This window comes from Phytophthora parasitica (assembly GCF_000247585.1).
Source record: "Phytophthora parasitica INRA-310 unplaced genomic scaffold supercont2.13, whole genome shotgun sequence".
Classification (NCBI taxonomy): domain Eukaryota; phylum Oomycota; class Peronosporomycetes; order Peronosporales; family Peronosporaceae; genus Phytophthora; species Phytophthora nicotianae.
The window spans coordinates 385,211-398,264 of NW_008648999.1; the positions used below are offsets into that span (position 1 = coordinate 385,211).

Consider the following 13,054-nt stretch of genomic DNA (forward strand, 5'->3'; position numbering starts at 1 on the left):
AAGCAGCATGCGGCACCCGGTGACACTTGGACGCCAAATCTAATAATTTAAAAAAGAAAATCCTTAATTAGAAAAAATATAAAAATCAATAATTGAGACAAATATACCTTTGAAATCCATTCCTTCATAATTGAATGGTCACAGCAGGCTTTTTCTTGTACTGTGTGCTCCACCGACGTGCAACCAAAGGACTGCGATGTAACTTGACTAGCAACTCGGCACCCCGGTTTTCCCGCAAACACAATAAACGGCTTCAACTTTACTCCTGATGCTGAAGCGCACAAAAAAAACGCTGCATCGCCCTGTGTTTTCGGCTGCGCCTTAAACGATGTCAATATTGTGTGTTCCACAGTAATCCACTGTTAATTTTCCGGGGTTGTCAATAAAGACAGCCGTCTGGTCCATGTTGAAGAGACTTGAGTACTTTTTCTCGTAATTGGTGTGAAAAGACAAGATTCCGTCCATTGGTACTGCAAAGTTCACAGAATTCGCAAACGAATCCGCAACATTTTAAAAAAAAAGTTAGTCCTAAAAAAAAATACCTACCACTAATTAGGACCAACCTGCATATCGTTACGCGTTTTTGATCCCTTGTGCGTGACGCGCCGAATCACAAGGCGATTTCTCTTAAGAAATTGCGCAGTCCACGATCGAAGAGCAACATAGTTGCGAGACCGAGTAAAGGCTGGATCGAACTTTGCCATCATTAAAATTAAGCACTTCGTAGTTACGCAAAGTTTGCGGTTTTTTCTCATTGCTGAAACATATTCAAGAAGCCTAGACATCACAGCTAATAGATTAGAAAAATATGAACTAGAAAAATGGAAAAAGCCCAAACCTCTTTTCTAAATCAGGATAGAACACTCGCTGTGCCTCATGCGCCTTTGGATTTACGTAGAACTTGCTTCTATTCTTCTTGTCATCATCTAGTTTTGTCTTTGCTTTCTCCAGCGGTATACAGACGAGCGATGCACGCCCATCTGTACCGCGACAGTGGCTACAGAGTTTGCTTTTGAGGCTTCGACTCCCTGTCATTATTACATTAAAAATGACTTCGAATTAAGTATGAGGTACGTGATACGCGATTACATACCTTCAGCTTGACCTTGTTCTTGTTCTTAGGGCGGCGCTTCATTGTGTGCTTGTGTGATATGGGGTGGAAGGCGGGGAGTTTGCACAATGGAGCGCCACTGGTTGTGAGGATGGATGTCGCTCAAGAGGGTCATTAAAAAAACCTCGTAAGGTTTTTTAAATGACTTGATTTTTACCGCTAATCGGTGTCGCACTTGAGCCGACTTTTACGGTATGCTACCAAACAACAATAGATCAGCACAAGAAAAAAAAAGGGGGAGCTACTATACTGCAAATAATCAGTAATGAGTTGGACTCTCTACATTGCTGGGAACGTCGATCTTGCAGTCAACGCGTCTGTAAAGGATAATGCAATGGTGATACTCCGGATAGGAATCTCCAACATCGCTGAAGTAACAACCACAACCAAACTACTTCTCCTAGCTGCAGCGAAAACGCCAATGAAGATTCACACAATGACGCCAAGCCTCACCACCTATGAGGAACCTTTGGGCGTGGTGTTCGCAAGTCAGTGGATTCAACCATTGAAGGATTTCTTGCCGCAGCGAAATTATTAGCAATAATCCACCTCAACACAGACTTATCACGATGTCAAAGTGAAGGGACACAATCCATTCGAAAACTATCTCAAAAATACAACCGAGACCATTGACGCAGCAGGAATCCCAATACGACCGACGAGCTCATTGTTAGCTGGTCTTAATGGATATCAGGTTTCTATAGGATAGAACCCAAATAGAAGACCCTTACCACCACCACCGCCACACACACACACACAAAAATTAAGAATCTAAGTTCTAATTGTCTAATCAATGAGGTATTAATCGTTAATTTCCTTTAGTTCTTTTCTGGTGTCGTCGTTGTCGGCATTATCTTCTTCCAGTAAGGATTTGGCTAATTCATCCACAAATTCGTGTGGAATGGAAGTTGGTAGTGTGTGATCTTCAGAAGAATTATGCCTTGTTGATATTGGACCTTGAGACTGAGGATAGCGACCGAATGTGAAACGCGTTGGGAGCCGACCTGGGTTTTTATATCGTCCGTGGTGGACCTGGCCGGTTGAAGCTGGCACAGACACATAGCTTTCTGGAGAACAGCGTATGCCATGCTGTTCGTGGTCCTTGCTCTCAAGGTCAGTTGGAACGTCATTGGGAGCTCTAACGCTTCTCTGCTGTACTGTCGAAGGCGTTGTAACCGGAGTGAGGGAACCGGTCGGAGAAATGTTGTATGGATTGGCGCTCGGCGTCCTATTAGCTGATACTGGAAACGCTACGTTACCACTCGCCGTGACGACGACTTCATCCATAAGGGAGCTCACAGCCGGGTTTCTGCGAAGGCGAGAGTTCCAGCGCTTGAGCTTTTGTCGCAACTTTTGCGCGTGCGTCATGGCTTGTCGTGTTGTCTTGGTACCGATGTACTTGGCGATGGCTGACCATGGGCCCTGTGGGTATTTACTGACCGCAACCCAGAAGAGTTGCTGCTCGTGAGGCGTCCATCCCTTCTCGGTATACTGTGACTCCGGTAGATAATGGAGTACCCTTCTCACTGCGAGAAGCTCTTGCATGACCTCGGGGGAGATCATGGCTGGTGCTTCGTTGTAGTGTAAATTGCCGAGTGATCGCAGGAGCATGCTGTCAACAAATCGTCCAGCCGAGCCGGGTATCACCTTAATCGGCACTAAACGAGCGTCGCATCATAGGTATTTGGATCGGCATCGCGGCAGAAAGTAGCGTTACCATCTTGTCAGCCAAGTCAGCGTTGCTCACGACTCAGGGGCATTGACGTTACCATCACGTAACGTAATGATTGAAGCAAACCTTTAGTTTGTAGTAGCCCGAAAGATCAGGCTGCTGTCATAAATTTTTACGCCACTAACTACGAACTGGAGTTTCGCGTTGTCGACTGGACTAGAGAGGGAACGAAAAAGAGCGCGGTATGCTCCGGCAGGTAACATTGTATATGTACAAGGTGGTAGTTTTTAATGTAACAATTTATGTACTTGATAGTATTGAAACCCACGCGGGATAAGACTCGGCAGACCAGCCATAGCTACATTCGTAGAAGCTTCACGCTCGTGGCTTGACTCGGGCTTCCAAACTCCATATTGTGGATCCCAATCAACTCCAGATCACAATACCAGCTACCAAGTGCTCTTCAACCCATATCTGGCCATTTAAATCCAAAAAGTCCGGAAAATGGTTCCTTCTTGCGCACTGACGAACATCAAAGCTGCAAGTTGCCAGTCTGCATCTGACATTCTTGCTGGGAGATTGTCATACGGTATGCATACGATTCACAAACAAGTCCCTGGAGTTATGCTGAACCCGCTACATAGAGGATTTCGGAACTTCCGCCCCACTTCACACGTTGCAGAGCGGTATTTGTATTGCTGCTGTCGTGTAGTTTGGCAAGGCGCGCTCGGAGTGGAAAAAACGGAAGCTCATCAAGACCTCAAGACGATCAGTTTGTTAGAGGTATCCGACCCACGGGTGGCAGTTGAAGGCGCAATCGTGTCAGTATCGACGGCTCTCAGAAAGTTATGGCTTTTCGCGGCTCCTCCTAATTCACGAAGGATAGGCTGCTTTCTGTTAGGAAAAGGAGAAGACTGCGTACACAAAGAGCCAATGAGAAGCACCCGTATCAAGTGACCTCACAGCCATGTTCCGATGTAGAAATATATTCACGCTGGTGTTGCGCCTGGTCCAGCTTTGGACTTCGAGTCAAAACCCCGAAAGAACCGTGCATGTACACCTGCAATAAATCGTTGAATGACGAATGGCTGATTCAAAACGTCTACACAAGGTGGATTGTGGAGACTGGAATTGTGTATATTGAATATATGTCCATGCTTTCAACGTCTACCGTCCCCGGCGGGGGATTGTGCGACCAGCTAAATAAACGAAATATCCGGATGGTTTGAAAGGCTTGAGTGATGGTGGATATTCGGTGGGAAATTACCACGAGTCAGCTTAAAGCATGTTTGGCTACCCTAGGATAAAGAAGGATCTGCGCTCCTTATTGTGCAGTGAGCCGAACACGAAGTGGGTTGGTACAAATTGGGCTCAGCCTTCGCTAACAAGCGAAGCCATAGATCCGTGATACTGGTCGACTAACGAAAGCTGGAAACGAATTGTATGTAACCCAGACTCCATCTTAATAGTAAGGGCCAACCATATAGACTACTTCGTTTCTCCCAGGTGGTCACTCCAGAGCGTATCTACCAACTCATCGAGCAGATTTCGAGCAGGCATTACTGGTTCGGAGATTGGGCGTGCAGCTACAGTGTCTTCGTCGCTCTTTGTCTCGCCGAAATATATTGAAGCATCTGCAGGTAAAACTGGACCAGTTTCCGTCGTGTGTGGTTTATAACTCATTGATAGGCTGTCGAATTCCGAACTCCCGGACACAACAGCGTTCGTCGGATTGCCTTGTACGTGCATAGCCCTTGAACTGCTGCAATTATTACCGACGAATCTTTCCGTTTTGTGTTGAAGGCTTCTACCCTCGTCCTCTAGCATGGAACGAGCCTCACCCTGTGTTGTGAGTGTGTACGATCGCGAAGGCGGCGATTGTGTCAATGCTGGTGGAGGTCCGAGGCCGGATGGCGTTGGTGGGGCCATAGCTAGAGAAAGAGGACTCGATATCGCAACATTTGTGCCGGTCACGACGGTGGCACTTGAGCGCGAGGTCAAAGGGACACCACCCATGAGCGAACGTGCTGTCGGGTTGCGATGAAGACGTGAGCCCCAGCGCTTGAGCTTTTGGCGGAGTTTTTGGCCATGCGTCATGGCCTGGCGGGTTGACTTGGTACCGATGAACTCCGCGATGGCTGTCCAGGGTCCTCTTGGATATTGATCGAGCGCCATCCAAAAGAGTTGGCGCTCGTGTGGGGTCCAACCGTACTCGGTACATGGCGAAACCGGAAGATAATGTAGAACTCGCTGTACTGCCATCAGTTCATCGTGAACTCTCTTGGATATCATTACTGCGAGGCACACAGCAAATTGGTAAATGTGTCATCGTGTAAGTGAATTCAACGTCAATGACCCGCGCATTTTGACCAGCATAGTGACCGCTCAAAGCAAGAATCCGTGTCAAAACTTTTGGCTGCTTTTAGAGCATTTCGAAGAATAAGGTTGAGATTTGGCCGTAAAATCCAACTTTTGGGTCCGTACACAACTGTCCTTTCGTACAATTTGGAGAGTATAATACTTAGGTCCCAGATAGTCCGCTGTCATGTTCAGATCGAGCGGTTTCGATCGACGGCAGCCAGACAGTCGATTAATACAAGTCATTGTCTCGAATGGACGAGGTAGGCACACCCAGCACGCGAAATACCAACGGCTAATCCCGCGGCCTCCGGACACAAGTAAATAGATGCAGGTGAAACGATTGCATTAATATCCTTAGCGCCAGAGCCACAGGGTGGGGGAAACGCCGGACTCTCTCCTCCACGGAGGCCTTGGCATCATCGTTACCACAGTTCACCGAAGCGACATTTCACCATTGAATATCAATGTTGCTTCAACTTGTGTGACAGATCTTCAGAAAGTATCTACGACGTTACAGATCTTTAAGTTTCGACTTCAAGCTGACGACAAAGTAATCTTAAAAATAAATAATTACCTAAACGAGATGATTGATGATCTACTGTGAGTGTTGGTCCTTCAACATTGTGGTCTGGAATCTCATTTAAAAAAAAATGTTACGCTGGGGCGACAGTTAAAATGCACTCTTTTCATTTAAATTCTAATGCAAAACGATATGTACGCCATACAGATAGAGAGACCGGAACACAAACCGTCCTAGCGGTGAGCTCATCAGGGCATGTTCGGTTGGTAATGATGTTGGCTTAACTCGTTCAGGTCGTCATCTGACAGGATTTCGAGCAGATCGTCAAGTAGATCTTGAGGTAGTATCTCTGGGTCGTCCGAGAAGTCCGTCACTATGAATTCTTCAGAGGTTTCTGACAGCATCAGCTGTACGACACGGGTAGTGTCCTCAGAGACGTTCGGACGGGTGAGTCGCTCCGTAGGCAGGCTGCTTGAATACTGCGATGGCAGGCCCATTCCTGGCGCCACCATGCAGCTTGGTCCCGCCATGCTGTAGTCGCCGGAGCGGAGATCATCCGTGCCAACGATGCTCACGTCATCCACCATCAGTTCTGCATTCCCATCCACACCGAATGGCTGCGATGCACCACTCATCGGAGTGTCAGTTGATGGTCCCATGGCCTCGACCGAAACGTGGGCAGTAGCTGATAGGCCGGCGCTTGTAGACACGGTTACTCCGTGCATCAGCATGTTCGTGGTGGGGTTGTTTCGTAGACGCTCATTCCAGCGTTTGAGCTTCTGGCGCAGCTTCTGGCCGTGGGTCATGACTTGACGAGCCGACTTGGTTCCGATATATTCGGCGATTGTCGTCCAGGGGCCTTGCGGGTGTTGGGCGAGTGCAACCCAGAAAAGATGTTTCTCGTGCTCCGTCCACCCTTTTTCGGATGGAGTAGACTCCGGTAGATAGTGCAGTACTTGGAGCACTGACAGCAATTCTTGCATCACCTCGGGGGAGATCATTGATCGTGTTGAAAGTTAAAGCTGTGTATGTAGATGTTGGCGAATTGCCGAGTGCGTGTACGGTGCATATCGCTCTTCAAGCGGCATACGGTGAGATCACGTTGATGCATCGCATCGGTATAGTTATCGCTCGTTCGTAGGGGAATAAGTATCCAAACTGAAGTGGTGACCACAACTGGCCCCAAATTAAAACTACAAAATCCCTTTCAGTCCAGCATTCAGAATTTCGTGTTTTAAAGTCCGTGACAGTAAATAATGCCGTTGCAGGCATGGCCAGATGCTCACTGGGCAGCCAAACGGTTCGGCTTTGGAGATCAGGATAAAACGATGAAGGATACGGATGAAGATAACGCAGTGCTCTTATTGAGAGACAAATAAACGATCATTTGAGCCACCAGGGCTGATCAGTTTTCATCGAATAGGATGACTGAATCGCAATCTAACAGCACAACAATTGGCGCTGAAGGGGGTGGGGAGGGAAGATATCTGCGGATAAAATCTGATTCCAGCCAAATAAATGGATACTGGCAGTATCCATAATACCAAAAATTAGAGCCAAATGGCAGCGGTGCTCGGTCGTCTATGGGACGCCGCCGTGACTCTATTAGCGGCGCAGAGCCAATCACAACGCAACACCAGCAGCGTGGAGAGAGCGGTCGAGGTCGGTGGGCCAACGTACGCCAATGTGCGCGGAGTACCATGCGTTCTGCCCCTTGTGACGCACGAGTTCGCTAACTCGTACTGGCATCCAGCCGTCGAGAAATTCAATGCTCCACCATGCGACGAAGACTACTCCGTCGTTTATCTCAAGTGGGTGGCCAGTTGTGATGCTGGGGTGCAATACGACCGCATTGCTGCTGTCTGGGTGAACGGGGTGGAGCTGCTACGGACGTCGACAGCTGAGCCATCACGAGATTTACGAGTGAACTGGGAAGTAGTGAAAGATATATCATTGTATGGAGATATCTTCAGGACCGGGGGGACCGTGGTGGTCGCTCTGGATAACATCGTGAACACCATGTACACCAGCACCTTCAAAGTGAGCTTATCGCTCGAGTTTTATCGTCCTCTTGACTTGGGTAAGGAGGTCAAGCGACCGGATCAAATTGTACCGGTTTCGAGCAGCACCAAGTCGTATGGATGGTTTTCAGAGAAACCTTCAGCAACTAAAGCAGGACCACCACATCGTATGGTGAAGTTGCCGGGTAATACTGAAGAGCTGTATCTCGAACTCTTCCTATCGCATCACCAATGTGACGAGTTCTATTACTCCAATCCACCGGACCAATTCGCAACGGCATTTGCAGAAAACTTTGCGAAACGTAGCAACTTTAGTCGGGAGGATATTGATGAGATAACCAGCGCCAAATGCGGCGCTGATGGTGCTTTTCGGGAGGTTCAAGTGCTTGTTGATGATCAAGTGGTAGGAGTGGTCTGGCCGTTCCCATTGGTGTTTACTGGAGGACTGAGTCCGTATCTGTGGAAGCCGATCGTTGGCATTGGCGCATTTGATGCACCCACGTACATTTTGAACCTTACTCCGTTCCTCGGAAAGTTTCTCGGTAGCAAATCTCATGCTGTCGCGTTCCGTGTGGTTTACGGCGAGGCTTTCTGGCTGATCGATGGCAATTTATTAGTTTTTCAAGACCCCGAAGCTGTACGTCCAACACGAGTAGAAATACTTCAGGAGCGCCTGGATCGATACGTTGAACCCGCTATGGTCACGCTGCCTGGAGCTGGAAATGGCAACGTCACGAACCTGAACAGCGCATTTTGGACCTCCGTTGCTCGTGATTTGTTTGTGAAGACCAGTGTGACCACTTCGACTGGTAGGAAGGTGTACACCCTGCAGCAGCATTTCGACTTTACCAACACGCAGATGTATTCGTCTGATGGTTTGGACCAATGGTTCGAGAGCCGTACTCACGTGGAAACGAAGATGTCTGTCACCTCACTTCAACCAACTTTCGAGTCTGACAAAACGGGTAAGATACAAACTGTAGACGTCTCGCAGATGCAAGATTACCCTCTTGCCGGGAGTGTGAGCTATCGCATTGGCAAAAATGGCTCGTTCGTACTTGTGACGCAATTTGCAAACTCCTTCACGAGGTCAACTACCGTGGAAGGCAACGGTATTGGTTTTAGATTTGATTATAAACCGCATGACGTTCACTCCGCACTGACTGCATCCGCCGTGCTAGATTCGCGGCATGGTGGTGGAAATGGTTCGACACGAGCAACGTATGCGTCGGCATCTCCGGCTGAGGGGTGCTTTTCCCGGGTCGTCACTGCGGAATGCGGGCGCTTGATTGTCGACAACAGCACCACTGAATGTCACGCGTACGAGTGAGTGAATGTCGTTGAAATTCAGTAAATAACAAGGCGAAAATGCTGTACCTGGGCAACAAACGGTATGTGTGGATTTCTTATAAGCAAACATCGCGTTTAGCTATTCTGTCCACGAGACACGCAATGCACTGGCAAGACTATCACTCCAGTATTCTCAAGTACATTTTTTTTTCGCGCCTCGTAGTGACACGAGAAGTAACAAACGGGTGGATTTTTAGCCCGATGCATACCTTCCTTACACACGCATCTGCACATTACTTTGCAAGCGAACGCTACCAAAGAATACCCTCAACTCCGCCAGCTACTTATTCCCCATTGCGAAATGCTGCCACCGCCTCGCGCATCGAGTCTCGGTAACCGTATGTCAACACGATATTATCGTCAGGATCAAACAACGCGTTGCTGGTTGGTGTCGACAGACACGCCTCACGTCCGTCGCCTTCATTGTCAAAAGTCTGAAAACGAATCGTTCCTGGCTTCTCCGCTAATACGACAAGGACCCAGCAGCCATTCCTGCTGTTATCGGGGCTCTGACGAAAGACTGACTTGATCGAGTTGGCGACAGGAACTCCGACAGCACTAACGACTGCACCAGCAATAGCTCCCGTTGAGGCCACCGCAGTCCCGCTTATCACGGCTGTAACAACAGGTACGGCTGTCATCATCGTGTAACCTAAATATCCAACACCGGCCAAAGCCCCTCCACTAACAAGCATGGGGCCCGCAGTCGTCGCCAACCCAGCGGCGCCAATACTCTGTAGCGTCGCCACTAGACCGCCTGCAGCGACACCTCCACCATTCGCAATGGCGGATGAAGACATCATTCCTGCCGCGGTGGATCCGGCTGCAATGCCACTCGAAGTGAAGCCCAATGCGCCGATAGAAGCCGTTATTCCTCCCCAGAGAGCCGAACCAATTCCCGCCCCGGCGACAATAGGGGCAACGGATACCGTGGCAACAGTGGTAGCGGCCGTCGTGAGTCCTGCAGCGGCAGCAGCCCCATATGCCACAGCGCCTCCAGCCACGGCGCCAACTGCACCGCGCTTCACAGTTCCACCCAACGTCTCTTTGGTCTCGTCGCTCGGCATGATGGAGGCAGTGCAGTAGGCGGGCGTTCACTGTAGAGCAAGTACGCGAATGGGGCCGTTGGCGGCCAAATTGGCCAGCTCGAATCTGATGTTCTCATATCCTACTCGAGAAACTCGAATCAAGATACCGCACCATCCTCCAATGTCCCTCATCCTCACCCGGTCCCGGAACTCCCGGTGATCGTGGGCCGCAGATAGTACGCACGAGTCTCAGCAATACAAGTGAAGCAAACACGTAGCAACTACCGCTAAACAATCATATACTATGTCGTCGATATACAATGTCGTATTAGCTCTGTTCAATGTCATTATGTCCGACTTCCGAAGCATGACTCCCTTACTCATACATCGAATGGTCCCATCCAAATTCCAGCACTATCTGCTTCTCGGGATCGAACAGTGCCTTCCTCGTGGCCCGCGAATTCAAGAATGCGTTGCGCGCCTTGTAGTCGTCATCGAACGTGCTGATCACGGGCTTCCCCGAGTCAGGCGGTATCTCGACCAGCACCCAGACGCTCTTTTCCTCGTCTTCAACTTCAGACACCGCTGTATCTGTTTGTTCTCTCTGTCGATTGGACAAGCGTGACTTCATCAGGAATGCCGCGCCGCCAACGGCCGCTCCACCAGCAACGAGGGCTAGGCCGATTGGTGTCGCCAATCCAACAGCTCCAACACTCTGTAAGACCGCAACAGCACTGCCACTAGCAACTCCACCCCCGTTAGCAATAGCTGCAGCCGACATCATCGACGCGGCCGTGGAGCCGCTGGCGATGCCGGTTGTGGTGAATCCGATGAAATTGGCAGCGGGCATAGCGAACCCCCAAAGACCCACTCCTGCAACTGCTCCTGCTGCCGCTCCAGCTGCTGCGTTCATTGCTGCATCTGGGCCAGCACTGCTTTCAGGCTCGGAATGAGGTGATGGTGCGCTTGGCGCCATCTTCTTGGCAGGACCGTACGACTTCTTCGACATGGACCAGATGCAGAAATGTGAAGATCTAGTGCCACTTATTTCTTTTTTCCACCTTTTCATGATCCATAAAAAAAAGTATGGACCATAAAAAAGTATGGTCCATGAAAAAGGTGGAAAAATAGAAATAAGTATGGACTCCATACTATTGCTCATCTATTCTCGAGCAAAGACCATCACTCTGAAAACTTCAACTTACACTTCAATGTCCATATTATCTTTCAGATCTACAAACATTAACAGTGGTTTCTAGTGATACACAATACTATGGATAATGAACTGCGATCCACGGGCTCTTCAAGCGAGCCATTTACCGCACAACAGCAACGTCGACTAAGCAGTTGGTGATTGTCGATCAAAAGCGTGGATCCACAATGCCACTGGTAAGATCGATACCCAATTCGCTAGGACGATATAAAGGCGTCGTGAAACTCATTCTTGGCGATGCTCGGGTCTCCCCCGTGAACACGACTGGGGTGCTGCTCATCTGGTGAGGCGTTGTTGCCTTGGCTGGTGTTGTTGGTGCAACACAGCCTCCAAGGACACTCGACGAGTCTGTCGTGGCGCACGAGCTGTAGATAGCCTCAATGCTTGTCTTCCCCGAGAACACTGGCGAATCTGGAGCAGTATCCTCGTCCCATTCGGCGTCAAAATAATCCTCAACTTCCTCTTCCTCTGTGTAAATTAGGATGGACAGGTTCTCTGGAATTTGGTCGTGCTCCATGAAAAATTCAAATGTCAGTGCTGTCTTCGGTGCCATGACTGCAAGCTCGGTAAAGTGAGAATGATGTCTTACAGCAACTAGTGACAGCGTTGGCAGGATGGCCAAAACGCCTTGTGTGGATTTAAATTTTGACGACTCAACAATTCCGGCCGCTCGGCGTTTCTGTCGCCAGTTCACTTGCCTGTCCAAGCGGAATTCCAGTAGCACAGGAAGTTCCTGACCAGAGGAGAATGGATTGTTCATTGCGTCTGCAATTGCAAGTCAGCTCAAGATTCTGCAGTGGTCTGCCTGGTTCATGGAATGGAGTAATAGCTCCATACTTCGTAATACACTCTACCAACACAGAGTCTGTGGCACAGCCTTCGGGCAGCAAATACTGCATTGTGGTACAGTTAGTGTCCACAACACAATGCGTCGTCTAGGTCTCTCAGGCGGTTTACTGACACTCGCTTCCTCATAAGCTGAATACTAGTATTGCCGGTTTCAGTTCAGAACTACAAGCACTTGTCAATTAAAAAGGCTGACAACGTCAGCTTCGGCTCCGAAATCTCGATTCCAGAGCAATCATGCTGTCGAGTAGTGGTCAGAGCCTACTGCATTGAAAAGGGAAAGCAAGTAGCTGATTCAGTAGTTGATTCAGTAGCTCTTGCGGAAGCAAGACAATGAGCTTAAATTTGTTCGACAAACTTGCACACTGAAGAGCTTTCTGGACACGTGAAGGTAGACTCCGGCAATATTGGGCTGGCCTCAACGTTTATAAGCGCACCCTGCATCTTGCTGCCGCGAGTTGGTGTCGCTATCGTCAATTCTCGGTCCCATCACTTCCAATTCACGTCGACTCCGCGATTCGGTCGTGGAGCTTTGTTTCGGCACTTAAATAGTGTATTAAGTGAATCTGGTCAATAAACTGGTGCAGTTATTCGATCACGGACAGCTTGGGTGAGCTTTGCCAACCTGCGCTGTCAAACAAACGTTAGTGAATGTTCAGCGGGTCTAAGCTTATTTGTTTCTTGGCGATCGGTTCACAACTGCAAAAGGCAGAAATCCCATCTATTAACATGTAAAACTGAGATTTGCAAAGGAAAAAAGAGGTTTAATGAATAACTCGTTAGTTCTTGTCGTGAATGAGCGAAAAGTCTTGACACTTGCATACGGAGAATTGTCCCCCACGCTCAAATGACAAGTTGAAGTTCATAGAAACGTATCCATTTCTAACCACGTACACGAAGTTTAATCGAGGTTTAGAAACATAAATATCATG

General features: G+C 48.8%; 8 protein-coding genes across 8 annotated transcripts; 1 reads left to right on the plus strand and 7 right to left on the minus strand.

Moving 5' to 3' along the window:
• Positions 1-839: 839 nt before the first annotated feature.
• On the minus strand, positions 840-1,377 carry PPTG_22204 (hypothetical protein). The gene is made up of 2 exons (XM_008902375.1): positions 1,094-1,377; positions 840-1,028 (listed from the first exon to the last, which is right to left on the minus strand). Exons 1-2 carry the CDS (start codon positions 1,133-1,135, stop codon positions 927-929), a joined length of 144 nt encoding a protein of 47 aa, XP_008900623.1. The 5' UTR covers positions 1,136-1,377; the 3' UTR covers positions 840-926.
• Positions 1,378-1,912: 535 nt separating this feature from the next.
• PPTG_07835 (hypothetical protein) lies at positions 1,913-2,722 on the minus strand (the record flags this gene model as incomplete). Its single annotated transcript, XM_008902205.1, has 1 exon — positions 1,913-2,722. The coding sequence occupies one exon, from the start codon at positions 2,720-2,722 to the stop codon at positions 1,913-1,915; it is 810 nt and encodes a 269-aa protein (XP_008900453.1).
• A 1,292-nt stretch (positions 2,723-4,014) lies between these two features.
• PPTG_07836 (hypothetical protein) lies at positions 4,015-5,141 on the minus strand. The gene has a single exon (XM_008902206.1). It carries the CDS (start codon positions 5,073-5,075, stop codon positions 4,272-4,274), a length of 804 nt encoding a protein of 267 aa, XP_008900454.1. The 5' UTR covers positions 5,076-5,141; the 3' UTR covers positions 4,015-4,271.
• A 771-nt stretch (positions 5,142-5,912) lies between these two features.
• Positions 5,913-6,665, minus strand: PPTG_07837 (hypothetical protein; the record flags this gene model as incomplete). Its single annotated transcript, XM_008902207.1, has 1 exon — positions 5,913-6,665. One exon carries the CDS (start codon positions 6,663-6,665, stop codon positions 5,913-5,915), a length of 753 nt encoding a protein of 250 aa, XP_008900455.1.
• Positions 6,666-7,207: 542 nt separating this feature from the next.
• Positions 7,208-10,400, plus strand: PPTG_07838 (hypothetical protein). The gene has a single exon (XM_008902208.1). It carries the CDS (start codon positions 7,225-7,227, stop codon positions 9,013-9,015), a length of 1,791 nt encoding a protein of 596 aa, XP_008900456.1. The 5' UTR covers positions 7,208-7,224; the 3' UTR covers positions 9,016-10,400.
• On the minus strand, positions 9,058-10,209 carry PPTG_07839 (hypothetical protein). Its single transcript, XM_008902209.1, has one exon. It carries the CDS (start codon positions 10,100-10,102, stop codon positions 9,320-9,322), a length of 783 nt encoding a protein of 260 aa, XP_008900457.1. The 5' UTR covers positions 10,103-10,209; the 3' UTR covers positions 9,058-9,319.
• PPTG_07840 (hypothetical protein) lies at positions 10,334-11,173 on the minus strand. The gene has a single exon (XM_008902210.1). The coding sequence runs from the start codon at positions 11,130-11,132 to the stop codon at positions 10,440-10,442; it is 693 nt and encodes a 230-aa protein (XP_008900458.1). The 5' UTR covers positions 11,133-11,173; the 3' UTR covers positions 10,334-10,439.
• A 251-nt stretch (positions 11,174-11,424) lies between these two features.
• PPTG_07841 (hypothetical protein) lies at positions 11,425-11,829 on the minus strand (the record flags this gene model as incomplete). The annotated part of the gene is made up of 1 exon (XM_008902211.1): positions 11,425-11,829. One exon carries the CDS (start codon positions 11,827-11,829, stop codon positions 11,425-11,427), a length of 405 nt encoding a protein of 134 aa, XP_008900459.1.
• Positions 11,830-13,054: the final 1,225 nt, after the last annotated feature.